The sequence below is a fragment of the Pipistrellus kuhlii genome, unplaced genomic scaffold, assembly GCF_014108245.1.
Source record: "Pipistrellus kuhlii isolate mPipKuh1 unplaced genomic scaffold, mPipKuh1.p scaffold_m20_p_22, whole genome shotgun sequence".
Classification (NCBI taxonomy): domain Eukaryota; kingdom Metazoa; phylum Chordata; class Mammalia; order Chiroptera; family Vespertilionidae; genus Pipistrellus; species Pipistrellus kuhlii.
Window position 1 is genome coordinate 6,098,114 of NW_023425521.1, and position 22,087 is coordinate 6,120,200.

The window sequence follows — 22,087 nt, forward strand, 5'->3', positions numbered from 1 at the left end:
CTGTGGGAGTGAACTGACCACCAGGGGGCAGCTCCTGCATTCAGCATCTGTCCCCTGGTGGTCAATGCACATCATAGCGACCAGTCATTCTGCTTGTTTGGTCAATTTACATATTAGACTTTTATTATATAAGATAGTCATTGCAGAGATAATGTTAAGTTGAGATTACAGTGGAGTAGGGTGAATATAAGTTTTCTCTTTACCGCCCAGCATGGCTAGAGAGTTCCTGAGTAAGGGAGGCTGGGGATTGAGAAAAGGAAAAAAAAAAGAGACAGACACAGAGACAATAGGGAAAGCCTGGACTGGGTGGGACAACTGTCCTCTGATGGACAGACAGTGACCCAGAGTTGGTTAAGCACATTTATTATATACAGCATGATTCCAGGAAGTTTTACTAGAGTTTAAGACAAAGGAAATTATGTGAAATCATGGTTAAAGATCAAGCTGTAATTCTTCATTCTTGTGGCTTCTTGGTAATTGTCACTCCTGATGAGCCTGGATAATTGCGTCTGTTCCTTGCACCTGGCTGAACTTAGATAATGAAACCCATCTCCTGGCACCTGAGCTAAAGGTCAGGCTGACAACATACCTGCCTCTGGCAAGGTGCGTTTCCAGGACATGGCTCTGTCAACACCATTGGACTCAGCCGACAATTAGCTCCTGTGCCTTCCCAGGCACTCTCTACAGCACATGTGTCAAACACAAGGCCCGCGGGCCAAATCCGTCCCGCCAGGCCTTGCAACGTGGCCCGCACCACGCTGTCATCACTGCACTCCGCTGCGTTTCCATCACAATGACAGTTTATGACTGTTCAGTAAACCATTCGGCCAGCGATTTAGGCTGGATTTTAGATTTTGGCCCCTTCTCTGATTGAGTTCGACACCCCTACTCTACAGGTTGAGTCCTTAACCCAATATAATTGGTGTGTTTATTAGGAGAGAGAGACAGTGAGGAGAATGCCACATGCAAACAGAGACACACGGAGGGAAGGTGGCCCTGTGAGGACAGAGGTAAGGACTGGAGTTATACTGCCTCAGGCTAAGGAGTGCCTGGGGCTAACAGAAGCTGGGATAGGCAGGAAGGAACCTCCACTGGAGTTTCCTAGGGGCCTAACTGCCAACACCTTGATTTTTAATGTCTAGCTTCCAGAACTGTGAGAATAAATTTCTGTTGTTTTAAGCCACTCAGTTTGTGGTCTTTTGTTACAGCAGTTACAAGAAACTAAATACACCACCTGCATAGGCCCAGCATTCATCCCAACAGGACCCTGATTCCTGGAGCATCTCACATCCCACACACAACTCTCCAGCTCAACACCTTGGCTCTGCTGTATCTCAGCCCAGAGTGCTTTACCCCTCACCTCCCTCCCAAATTCCTACCTGTCCTCTGAAACCTACCACTGTCTGCCACACAGTCTTTCTTTGTCCCCCAGGAGGATGGGCCTTGACCTTGACCTCTGCAGCCTCTTCATGTCTGAATGGCGACATTCATCTGACATCAAAGCCCTTATGAGAGTCATGCCTTCCTGTGGTGCCTGCACCCCTTCTCTACCTGCCCATCCTCAGGACTCCTGTGGGGCTGCGGATGCCTGTTCCCTGCCCCCACTCTCACTGGCCTTAGACTGAGGAAGTCCTAAGACCTGCCCTCAGTGGTATCAGCTCTATCAGCTCCAAAGCCTGACTTACTTCTACACAACCATGGGAGTCAGAGAGAGACACACAAGAACATCCATTTCCCAGCTGACCTCCGGGGATGGGCACAGCACGTCAGTGGTCCATGTTTCCTTCCTGCTCACAAACTGCACAGGAAGCCAGACTCCGAAGTTTGCCTTGGTGGGTGTGGAGTTAACTAACTAAGGGCATCAAATGGATTGCTAAGCTTAAGGGACTTCTATCCACAATGGAGTTAACTTTGCCAGTGGGTCTGGGATGCTCAGAGGCTGTTGACCACCACTTCTTCACCCCTGGTGCTACAGGATGAATGTTTGTGTCCTCCAAAATACGTCTGTTAAATCCCTAAAAAAGTGATGGCTTTTGGAGGTCAAGCCCTTGCGAGGTGATCAGGTTTAGAGGAGGTCCTGAGGGTGGGGCCCCCACGATGGGATTAGTGCCCAGATAGAGAAGGAGACCAGAGCACTGTCTCTGTCTCCACATGAGGACACAACGAGGGGTCAGCCAATTGCCATCCAGGAAGGAGGCCGTCAACATAACCTGGCCACATTGGCAACCTGACCTTGGACTTCCCAGCCTCCAACACTGTAGAGCAAGCATGTCAAACTCAAAGGCTAACACAGGCCAAATAAACAAGGCATGTGGCCCATGGGCCATGAGTTTGACATGCTTGCTGTAGACTCTACAATGTAGAGAATAAATGTGTATTGTTTAAGCTCCCCGCTCTGTCCTATTTGTTGTAGCAGCCCAAGTGAATACACCTAGGCAGTGCCAAAAACACATGGCGATCCTGACCCTGACCCCACCCGCCTATTTCTCGTGACTCTCCTGAGAGCAGGCTCTCCTTGGCCATGGTAACGCCATCACCTTGGAAACAGCTGCAGCACATTTCTACAGCAAGATGGAGCTTCGAGCTCCTTCCCAGTCTGTAGGTTTTGTGAGAATGTGACCTGGAGTTGCAACTCCAGCCCCAAGCAGGGCGCCTTGCTGGGATGGAGCAGTTCTGGCAAAATCTGGTGGACGAACGAGCAAAACTGGAAGAGAAAGAGGCCCCTGTCGTCTGATTGGAAAAAACACGTTAGTCCGCTTTCTCCATAATCACTTAAGCTGATGTCTTCAGGGCTCAGTTCCCGCCCCACCGTGTGACCAAGTTCACAGCTTAACTCTCAGAAGCAATCTTACTTCCTTAGGTTCCAAGTCTTTGGAGAACCCTGACCACATCCACGCAGCCCTCTGAGCTGACCTGCCTGTCACCTTCCCCCCTCCCACCTCTGTCTCTGTTTGGCAGGGACTAATTAATAAGGAATAAAATGCTCTTGCTTTTTGGAAAGCCTCTTGTTTTCCCCCAGTTCTATCTGGGCAGGCTCAGGCCAGTTCGCCAACAGGGGTCCTAATTAAAGTCTGAAAACGCATTGTAAAGCGAGGCTGGAAACACAGAGCCAGACATTACAGCAGCCTGTTAACGGGAAAATCAGCTCAAATTAAGACACAGCCAGACGGAAACCAAAGCAACTTGCCATTGCATAAATTACGTGCGTTAAGAATCAGGGGAGGTTAGCAACCACCGCGAGAGCCCTGGAGAGGCATCACGTTGCGAAGTTCAGCGTGTCCGGCCTTCGTTTATAAGGAATTTAAAATAGATGATGACACCTTCTGTGGCAACTCTCTAAATAGCTATGTGACTGGAATAAACACTACCTTCGCTCCATTCACAATTTAAAGGCTTGGAGGGGGAAATAGGTCTGAAAAACATCATTTGCTGTGGCCTTTGTGGGTTGAGGGACAGGAACCAGAAAAAAAGCTAAAGTAGGACTTAGACCAGCTCACCTCAGCCCCCATGTTTCCTTCATCCTTCAGAAGGTTAAGTGGGAGTATTGAGATAGCCAGTATGCAGGCTCTTTATAAACTACAAGCAAATGTGGCAGCAAATAGCCAAGTTTGAGTGTTTTGTTCATTTGTTCATTCTTTCATTCATTCATTCATCCATTCATACACCTACTCATACTCCTGATCTTTTCAAAAAAACATTCCTGACAGCTGAACTTGGTATGATACTTGGCACTTTTTCCCTTTCTCCTTCACGTTCTCCTTGTGGACACACACAAGGTACATGAAAGCAAGATGCACACACAGGCCTCTCAGTGCCTCCTAGAATCGGCAAACTGCGGCTCACAAACCACAGGCAGCTCTTTGGTCCCTTGAGGGTAGCTCTTCCACAAAATACCACGGCGTGGGCGAGTCTATTTTGAAGAAGTGGCATATTATTGTAGAAGAAGTTTAAGTTTAAAAAATTTGGCTCTCAAAAGAAATTTCAATCGTACTGTTGATATTTGGCTCTGTTGACTAATTAGTTTGCCGACCACTGGCCTAGACCAGCACTTCTTCTCCCATTGCCACGACCTTGAGCCCAACCACCCTGGAGGCACCTGCAATGTGCCCCCTGCCCTCCACCAGAGGAGACCACCCCTAGAAAGCTGGAACAATCCATCTCAAATGCAGGTGGTTGTCCTCGGTGCTCAGGGCTGCCCACTGGCTTCAGGATCAAAGTCAAACACTTGAGCATGCACACGATGCCCTTCACCACCCACCTGCCCACTAGGTCAGCCTCACGCTCCCTGTCCCAGCCATAGTCAACCACTATGATGCCAGCCAGCGCCAGGAGAGTGAGGGCTTCCTATTGTTTGGGCACTCATACATTCCCAGCACCGAGGACAGTATCTGGGGGAGCTTCTAGAAATGGGCACCTTTCCAGCTGTGGGTCTTTGTTCATGCTGTTCCCTCTGCCTACAACACTCTTTCCTCTCCCTTCATCTGGCTGATGCCTACTCATCTTTAAGGTCTCGGCATTCACTTCAGCACAACCTGGCCATGGCAGCAACCTGACCTTGGACTTCCCAGCCCCCTAACAGATGAGCATTATGGAGCAAGTCATGGCTTCCCTGAGGAGAAATGACCTTTCTTTCCTTACAGTCCCATAGCATTGTCTCCAATATGATGCAGCTCTGAGGAATTCAGCTCTTATCACCCGGAAGGTGAGAAACCCAGCGTGGACATTCATTATTATTATTATTATTATTATTATTATTATTATTGATTTCAGAGAGGAAGGGAGAGAGATAGAAACATCAATGATGAGAGAGAATCATTGATCGGTTGTCTCCTGCACGCCCCCTATTGGGGATCGAGCCCACAACCAACGCATGTGCCCTTGACCAGGAATCCAACTGTGACCTCCAGGTGCATAGGTTGGCACTTGTGCTAATTCCGTCCTGTAGGAGGTAAACTTGGGTCATGAAGGATGGGTCACATGTCACAATTCCCGCACTGATGGCGCATCGCCTTCTGCATGCCAAATGCTGGTTTCTTGTCTTCTTTTGGCCAGAGGACTGCAAACCGCGGAGGGCCGAGCTGGCTGGGGTGTCCCGGCCTTGTCTCAGGAGCTGCTCTCAGTAGAGGTTCATCGCTGAATGAATGTCGTGGGGAGGCTTAGAAGCGGAACGAATGAGGGCTACCAGGCAGCTGTTTTGAACTTGCAGTTGTGAAGTAAGCGGGCCCCGAGGCCTCACAAGTTTCTATCTCAGTTCCTTTTTTCTAAGATTAGCTGCCATCTGGATCATTGTGTGCCTGGACGTCCCCATCCACTGAGGCAGACACGAGGTTAAAGCCCGCAGCACCACTACCATAGGCTTCCCCTTGCCCCAGGCGGGCAGGATGTGATTTCTACGTCTCCTGACCTTCTTACCCAATAGCAACGACGTACAATCGCCTGTCCCATGGCGCTGAGCACCTACAAGGAAGCCGGGACCTCCCCAAGCAACCAGCTCAGAGTTCACGACGCAGGTCACAGCACCAGAGGGTGTGTCCCTGATGAAGGTCCTCAGCCCTGAGTCTGAGGGGGCAGAGCTGGATGGAAATTCCTTGGTGGGGGAAGCGCCTTCTTCCTGCTGGCGTAGGTCTCCTTCAGAAAGTTCTAGCTCTCACGGCGTCCGCCAGACCTCATCCCACTCCCCTGCAGCTCTGGGCGCCAGCCTGGTTCTCCTCTTCCTCTAGGTTACTGCGAACCCCAGGGCCCGCAGCGGGCTGAGGCAGCCCTGAGAGGTAACGGGATGGAGGGATAGTTGCGAAAGCCAATGCTGAGAGCAGAAATCCAATGGCATTTGGCTGAACGGGCAGCTCAGCTCGCTCCTTGCTGGGGCCCTTTTTAGAAACAGCCTAAGCCCCTGACAGCCTCTGACCTCCCAGGGGCCAGCACTGCCCTTGGATTTCTAGCTCAGCCACCGCCTGGAAGTCTCAGCAACAGCACCATCGGCTTAAGGAGAATTAAACTGCGGGCGGAGAAGAGGTGAAGCAGGAAGGGGGAGCATTCCAGCACAGAGTTACTCTAGCACAGTGGTCGGCAAACCCATTAGTCAACAAGAGCCTAATATCAACAGTACAACGATTGACATTTCTTTTGAGAGCCACATTTTTTAAACGTAAACTATATAGGTAGGTACATTGTTATTAACTTCATTAGGGTACTCCTAAGCTGGCCTTTGCTAAAAACTCATGGGGCCAAAGAGCCGCCGTTTGCCGACCACTGCTTTAAGCCATCCAGGATTGGTTGAGCCTGTCCTAGGAAATGAATAGGCTAATCTTTAAAAAAGACAATAGAAAAGATGCGTTCTGGAGTCTCCCAGTTTGGCAGTCAGCGTTCTGGTCTGGGAGCCCTGGTTTCCCGCTGGCAGGAGCAGCAGGGGGAGCAGCCAGGGGGAGAGTGATCCTCGGCCACACAGGAAGCCCGCCTTCCTGTCAGCAGAGCCCAGAGTGAGAGGCCCAGGACCTCGGGCCAGAGGGCTGTCTGGGGGAGAAAGCATTTCCATTCATGGGAGAAGGAACTCGCAGAACTCACTGCACTCTGCTGCCTCTGGTCCCCGAGGCTCCTATTTCTCAGGAGGAGAGTGTGCAGGTGGGGACGGCCCCTAAGAATGTCCAGCCCTTTCCCGCCCCCCCCCCCCCCACAAACACATATCCATTTCCCCACTAATCCACTCACCACCAAAAGCACAAGTTCCCAAGCTTTTGCAACCCATTTTCCTTTGACGATCTGGTCAATGGCATGGACTTTAACTCCTTCCCCCGAAAGAAATCCCCATGTGGGAAATGTGGGGTGACATTTCGAGGGAGGCGTTATGAATGCCTAAAGCCCATTTATGGATGAGCCAAGATTTATGAATTGCCTACTATGTGACGAGCATGGTGTCATGAGCTAAGAATATAAAGGGGAAGAATGGATAAGGCGCTTCTCTTCCTGATGCCTAGAGCTAGGATCCAGGCGTGTGAGTTTCCAGTGGCCGCCGTAACAAATGGCCACAAACGAGGTGGCTTAAAATGACAAATTTAGTCTCTCCCAGCTCAGGAGGTGAGAAGTCGGCTCCTTCTGGAAGTTCAGAGGGAGAATCTGATCTAAGCCTCGCTCCCAGCTCCCCGTGGTGGCCAGCAACCCTTGGTGTTCTTGGCTGGTAGAGGCACCTCTGCCATCTCCGCCTCCATCTGCACATCGCCACCTCTGTGTCTCTCTGCGCCCTCCCTCCTCCTCCTCCTCCTCCTCCTCCTCCTCCTCCTCCTCCTCCTCCTCCTCCTCCTCCTCCTCCTCCTTCTTCTTCTTAATATATATATATTTTATTGATTTTACACAGAGAGGAATTGAGAGGGATAGAGTTAGAAACATTGATGAGAGAGAAACATCAACCAGCTGCCTCTTGCACACCCCCTACTGGGGATGTGCCCGCAACCAAAGTACATGCCCTTGACCGGAATCGAACGTGGGACCTTTCAGTCTGCAGGCTGACGCTCTATCCACTGAGCCAAACCGGTCTCGGCGCCCTCTCTTCTTATAGAGACACTAGTCAGTGGACTTAGGACCCATCCTCAATCCTATAGGACATCCTCAAAATCCTCACGTACATTTGCAAAGACCCTGTTGTCCTAGAGCACATGTGTCAAACACAAGGCCCTCGGGCCAAATCCGTCCCGCCAGGCCTTGCAATGTGGCCCGCACCTCGCTGTCATCACTGCACTCCGCTGCGTTTCCATCACAATGACAGTTTATGACTGTTCAGTAAACCATTCGGCCCTCGATTTAGGCTGAATTTTAGATTTTGGCCCCTTCTCTGATTGAGTTTAACACCACTATCCTAGAGGGTTATGTTCTGAGGTTCCAGGTGGACATGAATGTGGGGTGGACGCTGTTGAACCCAACACAGGTGTTCAGGTGATTAGATGACCGCCATGGAGAGCTGAGGGGCAATGGCAGGCTCTCCTGAGGACTGCGCGTGGAATTGGCGTGGAATCGGAACCCAGGGAGTAGAAACTAATTCAAAAGAGGAAGTGGGAAGTGCACTAGTAATCTCACAGGTGAGGACAGCTGCAAGCCAGAGGGGCATTGCAGAACAGTGTGGATGGAGCTTGGATTGTATCCTCAGGGACACAGGGTCACTCTGAAGGACTGGAAGCAGAGGAGTGTCTCTAGAGAAGTCCCCTTGGCTGAGATGAGGAGGCTGGACTGGAAAGGTGAGAGCACAGGCGGGACCCCAAGGGCCCACAGCTCAGGGGGCACTCCCGGCCCCGGGTGCAAGTGGCCGGAGCTCCGTGGAGATGCCCCTGCGTCGTCCCACACAGCGAGCGGGAGTGGCCCCGCTGAGCAGGATGGAGGAGCAACCCAGGGCAGACGGGACCTGAGCCGGCCAGTCGGATCAAGGTCAGCCCGAGAAGAAGGCCCAAAGGATTGAAAGCTGACACTTGTGTTCTAGCCATGTGGGGAGGGACTAGGCATTTGAACAAAAAACTAAGGAACACTTCTGTCCGCTCAGACGCAGACCCTCTGGGGTAAGTGTGCCTAAGTATTGTTCAGCTTGGTATTCGATTTCCTAACACACACCGATTCTGAATGTTATCAGATGGATGGATGGACTGGCTTCATACCACATTAATCAATCCCATAACTATATCAACATGGACCCATTAATTAATTCTTCAAATGCTGTCCCTTCCCCCGAAAAGAGGCAAGTAACACATCCAAAAAGAAGTGGACTGCCTGGCCAGCGTGGCTCAGTGATAGAGCTAGGAAGTCATGGTTCAAATCTCGGTCAGGGCACATGCCCAGGTTGCAGGCTCGATCCCCAGTGGGGGACATGCAGGAGGCAGCCTATATGATTCTCTCTCATCATTGATGCTTCTATCTCTTTTTCCCTCTCTGAAATAAATTATATATATATATAATTAGAGGTCCAGTGCACAGATTCATGCACTGGTGGGATCCATTGGCCTGGCATGCGCCCTCTGGCAATCTGGGACCCCTCGGGGGATGTTGGATAGCCAGTTTCAGCCCAATTCCTGCAGGCCAGATTTAGACAGGAGGGAGCCTGATCCCCACAGGTCCAATTCAGACAGGAGGAAGCCCAATCCTGTGGGTTGAGCATCTGTCCCCTAGTGGTCAATGCACGTCCTAGCAACTGGTTGACCAGTCGTTCGGTCACTTGGACTTTTACATATATATTAGGACTTAGGATCCTCAACTCACCTCATTCCCTCGGCGGCCATCTGATCAAGGTTGGCAGTGTCCTTTGCTTCTGCCCAGTTCGCTCCCAGGTCTCCCCACCCCATGTCATCTGCCAAAATGATCACAAAATTGGGTCTCTGGGCTCTTGCTTCCCCACGGAAGCAAAAATCCACAAGAGGATAAAGGCAACCCAGGAAACTCACCCCCACCAATGAAACCTTTAGAAAGAGCCAGGCCATGGTGGGGAGGGGAGGGTGCCGGCTCTACGGAACGATGGCCGGCCACCACGAGAGGCGTCTCCGAGAGTCCCCTTCCGCTCACTCTCAATGCAGGACGTCTCCGGAGGTTGGTGTGTGGCAAGAAGATAGTGCCACCCCCTCACTGGAAAGATGGGGCTGCTTAGGCCCAGCGTTCTGGTGGTGGTGGTGGTGGTGGTGGTGCCTACGTGGAGGGTGGGAGCTGCAGAAATGAGGCCCTCGTCTAGAATCCCAACTCAAGAGAGTCGGGAAAGTTGCGCCCCCAAATGTGGCTTTCCCCCAAGAGGACTGGCTGTGTGCCTGTTGGACGTCAGTGTCCACCACGGCCCTGGGGCCGATTAGAAAGTGATCCTGCCGTGGCCCAGGATGTCAGAGCCGAAGCATCTGGTCGGGATTCCAGCTGCTGAGCGCAGGGCACAGTCTCACAGCTGCCGGACACCTGGATGTTCCAAAAGCCGCCGTTGTTGGTCCCCAGCGGGTTTCTGAGTTCCAGGTGGCTGAGGGCTTCATGTTTCGGTGAGGTTTCCTGAAAGAACGAAAATCGACAAGAAAACAGGCTGAGAAGGGCCAGCGCAGCTGTGTTTGACTCAGTAGCCTAGGAAATAATCGCTTTCCCATGCCAGCACATGTTTTCCTTATTATTCGGGTATTTCACTGGCTCATCAGTTTCTCCACCTGAGGGACAGGGAGGACGATAATATTTACAAGAGCCGATACTCACGCGGGTGGGGGCAACATCAGAGATGACTTCTCTCCACCCACTCCCTGTATACACGAGGATGCCGAGGCCCGGTGTTTGGATGGGCCAAGGGCCAGCATGCCACTCCGCATGACCCGGGGCTCCCCCACTGCCACCCACCAGGCTTCTCTGATTCACAAGAAATCCCCACACGGACCACGACGCTATCAAACCCACCGAGGAATCTAGGTGAAAGGGTGCGACCCCAATGACCCAGATCTGACCTTTCCTAACAGTTGTGCTGCAAACAAACAATTCCGCACAAAATCCTGGACAGATGCCCGGCCAGGGTGGCTCAGTTGACTGAGCGTCACCCTGTGCACCAAGAGGTCGCTGGTTTGGTTCCCGGTCAGGGCACATGCTAGGGTTCCGGGCTCCACCCTCAAAAGGGGGTGTGCGGGAGGCAGTTGGTAGATGTTTCTATCTTTCTCTCCCTTCCCCTTGCTCTGTCTCTAAAATCAATAAAAACATTTTTTTTTTTTAAATCTTGACAGAAAAATCTAAGGGGAGATGCTATGGGAGCTCATTGCAGACCCTTTCAATTTTGCTGCATCATTTAAAATTGTTTCATAATAAAATGGTAGGAAAAAATTTTTATTTCTTAATCAAACTGTGTCCGTTTATATCCTGACAATGTCATTTTTAATTAAGAAAACCTAAAGACAAATACTCAACCTGTGCTTCTCACACTTCAATGTACATACCGATTACTTAGGGAGTTCAAAATGCAGGGACAGCCCGGCCGGTGTGGCTCAGTGGTTGAATATCAAACTATGAACCAGGAGGTCAGTGGTTCCATTCCCGGTCAGGGCACATGCCCAGGTTGCAGGCTCAGTCCCCAGTGAGGGGTGTGCAGGAGGCAGCCAAGCAATGATGCTCTTTCATCATTGATGTTTCTATCTCTCCCTCTCCCTTCCTCTCTTGAAATTAATAAAAAAAAATTTTTTTTAATAAATTAAATAATGCAGGTTCAGGAGGTCAGGCTGGGGCCTGGGTCCTGCACTTCTATCAAGCTTCTGCTGAGCTGTGTCACGCCTTCCTCAGCAAAATACCTGGGAAAGAAGGTCCTGATGCAGGTCCCGGAAGAACACTAACCCAGCCGGGGAGGAGTCAGCTTCCGTGGACAGACACAAACGCAATCAGTCACGTTCGGGTTCAAACGACAGGTTACGCCTTCCACACAGCTTGCCAACGGGAGCCATAAAACAAAACCACAGCACCCAGAGTGCACTTAAGAGCCGGAACTTTACGAAGCTAGTCAGAAGAGAAAGACTTGAATTGTGGACCAAATGAAAAGCTCAAGTGGACACCAACCTCCGGAGAAGATGGCAGGAGAGCCAGACTGGAAAATGGCATGAAGAGATCCGGCCGTGGGAAGGCATGCACCCAGAGACGGGACAGCGGGAAGACAGAGGTGACCTCGGAGGGAGGGACAGCCCCACGCTCACCCACCAAGAGGAAGCCCACGGAAACAGCCGTGCCTTCTGGAGGTCAATGACTCCATTGTCCAGAAATGCAAACGTTTGTTTTCCAAAAGGAGGGTTATGATTTCAGAGTCAATTAGATTCCACTGGTGTTTGTTGATCTTGGGGCCCCGAGGACGTCTCTCTTTCTTGAAGGCAGGGCCCTGGCACCGGGAGGGCGCCCCGCACACATGCGGGGACCCGCGGGTGGACTCCCGGCCTCCGTCCCACTGGCTTCTGACCACGGGCAACAAGCACAGGAGCTTTCCTGCGTAAAGCCACTTCGCTCGCGACGCTGGCATGGCCTCATTCCTGGGTCCCTAATCCGCTCCAGAAGGACCCACCACAGAACGACTTAAAAAATAATAATACTGGCTTAAGACGGAAGCTAAAATGAAGGTGGAAACATAGATGGTTTTTGCTTAATTGTTCCACGATAAAACAAACATTCCTTTGAGGATTTTCAGAGAATCGCTAAATACTTCACACGTTCACAGAATGGAAAACAGCTCATGCAGCCAGCGCTCCATGGCGTTGGAATCCTGCATTCCCATGATTCCGGGGGGACAGTTATTCCTGCCCCCCCTTTATTTCTCTAAACTACAACGAAAAGGCAAACAGGACACTCTAAGAGTGGACTGTAAGCCACGGACTTAAGACCTCAGTGTGGAGGGGTGGGGGAGATCCAATCTGACATTTTGGGAAACAGCATAGAGGTTCCGCAGAACATTAGGAAGAGAACGGCTGTGGGATCCAGGAATCCCACCTGTGGGTGTTTACCCAGAGGCAAGGGCATCGGTCTCTTGAAGAGAGAGCCGCACGCCGTGCTTACGGCAGCCACGACAGCAACACAACTTCCGTGCACATCGAGGGGTGAACAAGTGAGGGAAGCGTGCTGCATAGAGAAGATACAGCATATAAACAATGGAGTAGCATTCAGCCTTTCCGAAGAGGGAAAGCCTGTCATTTGCAACAACCTGGATGAACGTAGACAACATCATGCCACGTGCAATAAGCCCGGCACAGAGACAAACCTGCAGGATCGCACCTGCGTGTGGGACCGGAAACAGCTGACCTCGCAGAAGCAGGGTAGAATGCTGCTGGCCAGCGGCTGGGGAAATGGGGAGAGTTGGGCCAAGATGACAAACACTCAGGGATGCAGGACGAATCATTCCAGAACCACAGTTAATGATACTGTATCGCAAACTTGAAATCTGCTAAGACAGTAGATCTTAAAAGTGTTCACACACAAAAATAAACAGTAATCCGTGAGGGGCTGGATGTGTTCATCAGCTTCACTGTGGCGATCATTTCACAATCAAAACATCACGTTGGAAGCCATCAATACATACAATTTTTATTTGTCAACTGTATCTCGGTAAAGCTGGCGGGGTAGTTTTTCAAAGATCCAAGCTAAGACCGAGCTCAATGGCTTATCTGGGTAGCTTTCCCAACTTTTTATTTTCTCCCCCATTAATATGTGTTTGTTGATTTCAGAGAGAGAGGAGGGGAGAGGGAGAGGATTCAGCCTTTCATAAGAAGGACAAGTCACTGATAGGCTGCCTCCTGCACACCCCTTACTGAGCATGTGCCCTGACCAGGTGTTGAACCGGTGACACCCTGGTTCATGGGTTGATGCTCAACTATTGTAACTATTGAGCCATACCTGCTGGACTCAACTTTTTCTTACCCACCACCCTCCCCTTCTCAGAAGAGAATGTGGACACAAACAAGACGCACTCCTGTGGGTGGGCTAAGGAACAAAGCTCCCCACCCCCACCCCGCCTTCCACTGGCTGGAAGCTGTCTGACCACCTGACTCAACAGACTCCACGAGGAAGGCCGTGGCTCCATCTGCTCAGTGGGAGCAGAGCTGGCTGGCGGGCTCCTTGCTGGGCACCAGGGTGGACCCTCCCGGGGCAGCAGGCCAGTGAACTTGAGTTGCCGCCAGTTTCGCAGTGACTCCTGCTCTTTTCCGTGAGCCCTGGTTTAAGGCAGGACCGCTGGGCCTGCTCACGCCTGGCCTCCCTCCGCCCTGGTTTGTTTAGAGACAAGGCCGCGTAGACGTGGCCTGACCCACAGATGGGCTGCGGTCCAGAAGAGAGGGACGTGCACAGGCGGAGATGTGCTCTGTGCGAGGCGCTGCCATGACCGGAGCAGGAGTCCGTCACCTGACCGGCTCCCCGGGGCCTCGCCGAGGCCAAGCAGCCCGGAGAGCGCCCGGATGCAGCTGAAACCACCAGAAGGCGAGGTGATGTCTCCGAGCCCCGCTGGTGTTCCAGAGGCGACGCTTCCCATGAGCCGGGGCCAAGGAGGACAAAGGCCCGCGGGGAGTGTGGTCTCTGGGGCAGATCAGAACCCGGTCAGGGTGCCTGCTGCCGGAGGAGTCACATGGGGCTGCCAGTGGGGGCCTGAGGCACAGGCTGCCCCAGGGGAGCAGAAATGTCTCCCCCAGGCACTGCCTTCTACCCAGCCAGTGTGACTCAGTGATAGGTGTCAGCGGGGGCGCTGTGCACACAGTGGTGAGGGACACAGGGAGCCCCTGCCCTCCCGGCACTCTCCTGCAGGGGGTGGGGGTGGGGCCAGAACACGAAATGAGTCAACACCAGTGGTGGGCAGAACGTCAAAGCCGGAAGAGGAGGGGGAGGGCAGGTGCAAAGTGAACGAGGGAGGTCAGGGACAACCTCCCTGAGAAGGCGACCTTTCTAGAAGGAAGTGTAGAAGACAAGGAAGGAGGCTGTGCAGCAGCAAGCAGGAAGGCAGGCACCTGTCAGGGGCAGCAAAGAAGCCACCACCAGAGGCATGAGAAACTGCAAGCGTTAGAGGGAGTCAGGGGAAGGCAGGTGTGCAGAGTGTGGGGGGAGGCTGGAGGGTTTGAGCCCCTGAGCAGGTCCTGCCTGCATCCACCATGCCCGCTGTAGCTCTGCAGAGAAGGAGAACGTGGGCCTAGCCCATTTGGCTCAGTGGATAGAGTGTTGGCCTGTGGACTGAAGGGTCCCGAGTTCGAATCTGATCAAGGGCACATGCATGGGTTGCAGGCTCGATCCCCAGTAGGAGGCAGCCGATCAATGATTCTCTCTCATCATTGATATTTCTATCTTCCTCCCTTTCCCTTCCTCTCTGAAATCAATAAATATATATATATATATATATATATATATATATATATATTTTTTTTTTTTTTTTTTTTTTTAAAGGAGAACGTGCTACAATAGGACAGGGAGAAGGGGAGCTGGGAAGTGAGCAGTCCACTGGGTCCTCCAGGTGACAGCGCCAGGGGGGAGCCAAGTGCCCGGGCACGCCCTGCGCTGGCATGGCCCTTACACCGAGCTCCGGCTGAAGTGTGTGTGGCCTCCCCCTCCCGGGAGCCCAAGTGGCCTGGAGGATCTACTTGCCCCGGTTGCCAGGACAAACAGTGACCGAGGCAATGAATGTCTACGTGTCATCAATATCCTCGTGGCCCCTAGCTCTGCCCCTGGGCCCTAACATGTCAGCTAGAGAGAGGGGGAGGGGAGGGGAGAGACAAAGAGAGAAACGTGGATGTGAGAGAGACAAATCGATGGGTTGCCTCCCACATGAGCCCCGACCAGAGCTGGGGATCAGATCGAGCCTGCGACTGTGGTGCATGCCCTTCACCGGAATCCAGCCCAGGTCCCTTCAGTCCGCAGGCCGATGCTCTCCCCACTGAGCCAAACCGCTAGAGCAACCCTGCTTTCTTCGGGCAGATCTGGGGAGACCTCACAGTCTTAGCTCAACAACAAAGATGTGAAGTAAATCCCTTTTTTTGCCGGCCGGTGTGACTCAGTGTGACTCCCAAATGTTTAAGAATTTCTTTTACGCCCTAACCGGTTTGGCTCAGTACGGCCGGTGAGCATGGACCTATGAACCAGGAGGTCACCGTTAGATTCCCAGACTGGACACATGCCCAAGTTGTGGGCCCCATCCCCAGTGGGGGGCGTGTAGGAGGCAGCCGATCAATGAGTCTCTCATCACTGATGTTTTCATCTCTCCGCCACTCCTATCCTCTCCGAAATCAATAAAAACGGTTTTTTGTTTGTTTGTTTGTTTGTTTTTAATATATTTTATTGATTTTTCACAGAGAGGAAGGGAGAGAGATAGAGAGCTAGAAACGTCGATGAGAGAGAAACATCGACCAGCTGCCTCTTGCACATCCCCTCCTGGGGATGTGCCCGCAACCCAGGTTCATGCCCTTGACCGGAATCGAACCTGGGACCTTTCAGTCCGCAGGCAGATGCTCTATCCACTGAGCCACACCGGTTTCGGCAAAATCAATAAAAATGTGTTTAAAAAATGTTTAATCCTTGTTTTTTCTTGGGCTGCATTTTCTTTAGTTTTATTGACATACGGTTGGCACACCACACGGTGTCAGGTGGAGGGGTCCAGCATCATGACTTGGCTTTCATACACTGAAATGATCACGACAGTCAGTTTAGTTAACATCCATCATGTCCTGCTAGACACGATACGTTAAAAAGAGGAAAAAAGTGCTTTTGTCCCCGGGAGGAGAGCTTTTAGGAGCGACTCTCTTAGAAACGTTCAATCGTCCCGCACGGCGGCTTCACCGTGCCGCATCCTGTCCCAGCACTCCGTCATCTCGTAACAGGAACGAAGGAAGTCGTTGACCGCATGTCTGCACACAGGCTTGGAGAGCAGCTTCTCTTAGCCATTAAAATGCCGGCGTGTTTGTTTTTTAAGCTTGAAGATGTCACGTCAGATCCTGGTGCTGGGAATATCACCTCGGTGAACCCAAGGATGCCAGGAAACTCGGGGGGAGGCCTGGGGGAGCCCCTCGGACATCCGGCCCGCCTTTCTGCAGGAATCACCTGCTGGGACTGTCACAGGAGGAAGCCACGGGGCAGGAGCCAATTTGGGAAGGCAGAGGCGGCCGCACGCAGCTCACGACCCGGCTGTCTGCAGAAATGCTATCTGGGTCCCTGAAATCGGGTCAGAAACACAGGAAGCATTGGCGGGCCTCGGGACAACATCCTGCCTCTAAAATCCTCCCCTCTCCTGGAGAAGAACACTCAGGAGAAGTGTGGACAAGAGGGAAGGGCTCCAGGTCAGTTACGTGAAACCCGCTCTTGAGAGTTTATTTCCCAAATGTTTAAGAATTTCTTTTACGCCCTAACCGGTTTGGCTCAGTAGACAGAGCATCGGCCTGCGGACCGAAGGGTGCACGGTTCGATTCCGGTCAAGGGCATGTACCTAGGTGGCAGGCTCTTCCCCTGCCCCAGGCCCTTGTCAGGGCATGTGCAGGAGACAGCCAATCCATGTGTTTCTCTCTCATCTATGTTTCTCTCTGTCTTTCCCTCTCTCTAAAAATCAATGGTAAAATATCCTCGGGTGAGGATGAAAAAGAAATTCTTTTTTTTTTTTTTTTACATAGCAGTACCTATTATTTATTAAACATTCTATGATGGAAGTTGTCAAACATACAGAAGTTGAGAAACTCACGCACACCCATCCAATATCTAGATTCGACAATTACCAACACGTGGCCAGTCTGGCTGCTCTGTCTCCTCATCTACTTCCCTTGCCTTCATCCTCCACACTGGATTATTCTGAAACAAACCCCACATATAATTTTACCCGTAAACATGTCTATATGGTCCTCTAAAAGATAAGGATTCTTTTCAAATGTAACTATAATTCTATTAATAGCCCCCTTTAAAAATGAACAATTTTTTTTTTTTTTTAAATAGAAACATCAGTGATGAGAGAGTGTCACTGATCAGCCGCCTCCTGCTACCCCTACATTGGGGATCAAGCCCACAACTTGGGCATGTGCCTTGACTGGGAATTGAACTGTGACCTCCTGGTTCATAGGTCAATGCTCAACCACGGAGCCATGCCAGCTGGGCTGAACAATACCTTTTCACATTAAAAATCCAATCAGTGTTTATATGTCCCCCCTTGTCTCGTCGATGATGATTTTACTTTGTTCTAATCAGGATCCAAATCCACCACACAATGTGTTTGTCTCTTCTCTATTCATGAATAAGTTCCTGCTCTCTCTTCTGTACAATATACTTACAAATTCGTTTTTTTTCTCCTATCAAATTTGTTAAATTTTGGATCTGGCTAATTGCACCCTGTGATGTCATTTAAAATGTTCCCCACTTTCCTGTTTTCCCTGTAGACTGAGTTGTAGATCTAGAGATAAGATTAGACCCAGATTTGATTTTTTTTTGGCAAGTCCACCTCATTCATCTTACCTTCCCCCGTGTCTTAACAACACTGATAGTGGTTCATAAGGCAAAGTTTCATTTCTCATGAGAATAGGGAACTTTCTCTTAAATGCTACATATGATCTTTTCTGTTTTTGCAGATTTATCCTTTCCCCAGATCTGCTTCACCTCTGCAATGAAACAGGCTGGATTCTGTCTTGGACTGAATGTTTGTGTGCTCCCCAAATTTGTAAGCTAATTCCTAACGCCCAAAGTAATGGGATTTGAGATGGGGCCTCTGGGAGGTAGATCAGGGTTGGATGAGGTCTTGAGGGGGAGGTCCTCATGTTGGGATTAGTGCCCTTGTATGTATAAAGAGATAGGAAAGAGCTTATTTCTCCAACACAGAGGACACAGTGAGAAAGCCAGGAAGAGAGCCCTCATCAGGATCCTAATCAGCCAACACCTTGACCTTAGACTTCACAGCCTCCAGTATTGTGAGAAGTAAAGGTCTGATGTTTAAGCCCATCTTTGGTATTTTATTATGGTAGCCCAAGCCCACTGAGACAGACTAGCACAATTTTAAAGCATAAAAAGGCCATTGAGAGTGCTAATGTTGCTCTAGCTGGTTTGGCTCAATGGATAGAGCATCGGCCTGCGGACTCAAGGGTCCCACTTGGTTGCGGGCACATGCCCAGTAGGGGGTGTGCAGGAGGCAGATGATCAATATTTCTCTCTCATCAATGTTTCTAACTCCCTATCCTTCTCCCTTCCTGTCTGTAAAAGTCAATAAAATATATTTCTTAAAAAAAGAGTGCTAATGTTGCTAAGGGTATAAAAGAAACAATAATCACAGGTGACTGAAGAGGTGGAAAAACTGTTGATTGAATAAACAACAAGCAGTGAACCAGTGACAGCATTTCGGAGGCAGTAGAATATTAAAAATCCATTTATGGCCTAACTGGTTTGGCTCTGTGGATAGAGCGTCAGCCTGTGGACTGAAAGGTCCCAGGTTCGATTCCGGTCAAGGGCATGTACCTTGGTTGAGGGCACATCTCCAGTAGGGAGTGTGCAAGAAGCAGCTGATCGGTGATTCTGTCTCATCGATGTTTCTAACTCTCTATCCCTCTCTCTTCCTCTGTAAAAAAAAAAAATCAATAATATATATATATTTTTAAATCCGTTTATGGCTAGTAGGGGCTGGTTTGATAAATTTAAGAAGCCTTTATTTATAGATTAAACTGTATGTTAGACATGTGCTGTGTATAAGACAGGTGAAAGCAGGGAAGCATTTGAGGGTCCTGACCGCATTAATCCAGCTTCCGATATTTCTAATGGAGAGAGAGAAAAAACAATGATTCGGTTTCCCAACAAAATTGCTTCTTGAACAGCCTTCCGGAACCAATTATACCGAAAGCCAAGGTTCCACGGTGCATCTAACAGGAACAAGGAGGGCCCAGCCGCTTCACCCTGACTTGAAAGCCGGGCTTCCTCCCCTCACGTCCCAGACCTCGGGTGACCTTGCCGAGTTCCCCTTCGTTTGCGAGTCTCACTTGCAGAGGTGCCCTTGTTGAAATGCTGTTTGGGGGTAAGTATCACACGCGCGTCCTGTCTTCCCACCTACACAGTCCACACTCTGAGAGGAGGGGCCCCAGCCTCTGGGCGCGGTTCTGTGGCCTGGGAGGTGTCTGCGCCCCTCAGGCCAGCTCCTGATGGGGCCATGCTGAGCAGACACTGCCCCGGGAGAGGATCAGAAGGAGCAACGGGCTTGGGTCGGAAGGATGGGCGCTTCCTATACCCCACCCTGCCACACACCCTTTTTAAAGAAGTATTTTTTTTAATTGATTTCAGAGAGGAAGGGAAAGGGAGAGAGAAATAGAAACATTGATGATGAGAATCATTGATCGGCTGCCTTCTGCACGCCCCATACTGGGGATGGAGCCAGCAACCCAGGCTGGCTCATTGGGAATCGAACCGTGACCTCATGGTTCATAGGCCTACGTTCAACCACTGAGCGGCACTGGCTGGCCAGGCAATACACTCTTTCTAAGCATCAGACTCATCTAAGGAGTCCACAACGCTCCACCCACCATGGCAGGGCAGGGTCCCTCTTGGCTTCCTATTCAAAACACACCCCTGGATCTCCCTTCTGACTTCTCCGTGTCACCCCTCCTCACCCGGAAGTGCGAACATGTCCTGTCCCAAAGGGACCAACATGGACACCTCACACCACGTACTGTGCCAGGGAACAGCAGGCAGAGCGTGTTTCGACAAGACGGCAACAGCCAGCACCTCCCTTTGGGCCAGACACCGAGTGGGAGAGCAGGTGTTCATGCCCGGGGCCTTGAGCAGCAGGACAGGTGGCTCAACGCCAGAAAGGATCCGAAGAAACCCGGCTGTACCCGGAGCCAAACCCAGCGGGCCTGCGCAGCACTTCCCGGACTTGCCAGTTAGGTTCCGTGACCCACCACTGCGTCATCAAAGTTGAAGATGGCATGTGTTTCTCCTAAAAGCAATGCGACTGGAACCACTTGGTTCTGAGAATGTTGATGTTTATTCTGTGTCACTTTGAGGTCTTCTGCAGCAGGTCTGGCTAGGTCAGTGGTCCGCACACTGTGGCTCTCGAGCCACAGGCGGCTCTCTGGCCCCTTGCGTTTTTGATTTTTGTTTTAGCAAAGGCCAGCTTACGAGTGCCCTAATGACGTTAATAACAATGCACCTACCTAGACAGTTTTAAGTTTAAAAAATCTGGCTCTCAAAAGAAATGTCAATCGTTGTTCTGTTGGTATTTGGCTCTGTTGACTCATAAGTTTGCCGACCACTGTCCTAGTGTATTCCTAGCTCTGGGTAAGCAGGGGAAGACCACGGTGGCAGCAGCAGGCCTGAGCCCCCACGGGTTCTCGGATTCTCAGAAAACCAAGTTTAGGAAACAGATGATGTTCCAGGCAGTCAAGGACTCCTGCAGAAGGTCCCCTCAAATGCTCCCCCTCTTCCCCGGAAGCTCTGAAAACTCGGCCTGCAAAAAGCAGGCTAGCCCCCTGCTCTGAACTGCAGGCAAGATTCCTTCCAATGGAATTCGCCCAGGCTCAAGTTCTCACGGGCTGGTAAATGCAGGGAGCTTATTTGCAAGCCAGGGTCATATCTGCTTGGCAACCCAACCAAGAAGACGAGAAGTTCTACAAATGTTGACAGAGAACAGGCAGGCCAACTTTGCATAATGGAACCCGTTTTCATGCAAATGACTCGAAACAAGAAGACCAGAAAGAGAGCAGTGGGGATGGGTCTCACAGCCAGCGGATTTCCAGAGAAGATGCTGAGGGACTTTTTAAGGGCATCCTTACAGCCCTGCCCACTAAGGGCCAAGGGGCTCTGCTCCACGTGGTGGCCGCGGACACTACAGAAGATGCTAAGAGGGGAGAGGGATCCCTTCCTTGATTTCATGATTTTTCTGGTTCCCTACTCCAGACTCCGAAGGTTCTTTTGTTCAGATTTAGAACTAAACAGAGGTGGTTTTGTGTGGGGAGGTGTTCACCATGGCAACGTGGTGCTTTCCCTGGGAAGAGTGAAATGAGCAGGGGTTTGCACGCTCGGTCTCACTAGGATTGAGGGAACGCGGGGAAGGCAGCCAGCCTCTAGCCAGGCGGGCACAAGTCACTGGTTTGTGGCTGGCAAGGCTGGGTTCCTCAGCCAACGCGCTGTGATCCAAACACAGGTGGCACGTGCCATCTCTAGACCAACTCCATCTGCAACGTGGGCCAGCGTGTACCACTGTGAGAAACCCTGGGCAAATCCCCCCAGTGCTCTGCGCCTCAACAGTTCCCACCTAGAAAATGGGGATGAGTCCTAGCTGGTTTGGCTCAGGGGATAGAGCATTGGCCCATGGACTGAAGGGACGCAGGTTCGATTCCAGCCAAGAGCACACGCCCGGGTTGTGGGGTCTCAATGCCCAGGGTGAGGGGTGCAGAAGGCAGTCGATCAATGATTCTCTCTCATCTTTGATATTTCTCTCCCTCTCTGAAATCAATAAACGTATATTTAAAAAGAAAATCATTTTTTGTGTGTCAGCTGCCTAAGCCTGATCATAGGATTAAAACTGGGTCACATGTAAGGTACTTAATAAAATGCTGGGAACTAAGCGAATCTGTAAAGACTCATTATAAGATGAATAAAAATAATCGTGAGCATTCATTATTAGTATTATTGCTATATCATTACAGCTCAGTCCCAACAG

At 51.0% G+C, this 22,087-nt stretch overlaps 1 protein-coding gene across 2 annotated transcripts in view; it reads right to left on the minus strand.

The window, feature by feature from the left end:
* The window catches only part of ARSG (arylsulfatase G), an 83,264-nt gene that overhangs the window by 36,602 nt on the left and 24,575 nt on the right, over positions 1-22,087 (minus strand). For both annotated transcript variants that reach the window (XM_036451386.2, XM_045586272.1), the window contains exon 2: positions 9,232-9,993. In XM_036451386.2, coding sequence (XP_036307279.1) covers positions 9,232-9,449 — 218 coding nt within the window. In that variant the 5' untranslated portion in view covers positions 9,450-9,993. The remainder of the gene's footprint in view (positions 1-9,231; positions 9,994-22,087) is intronic.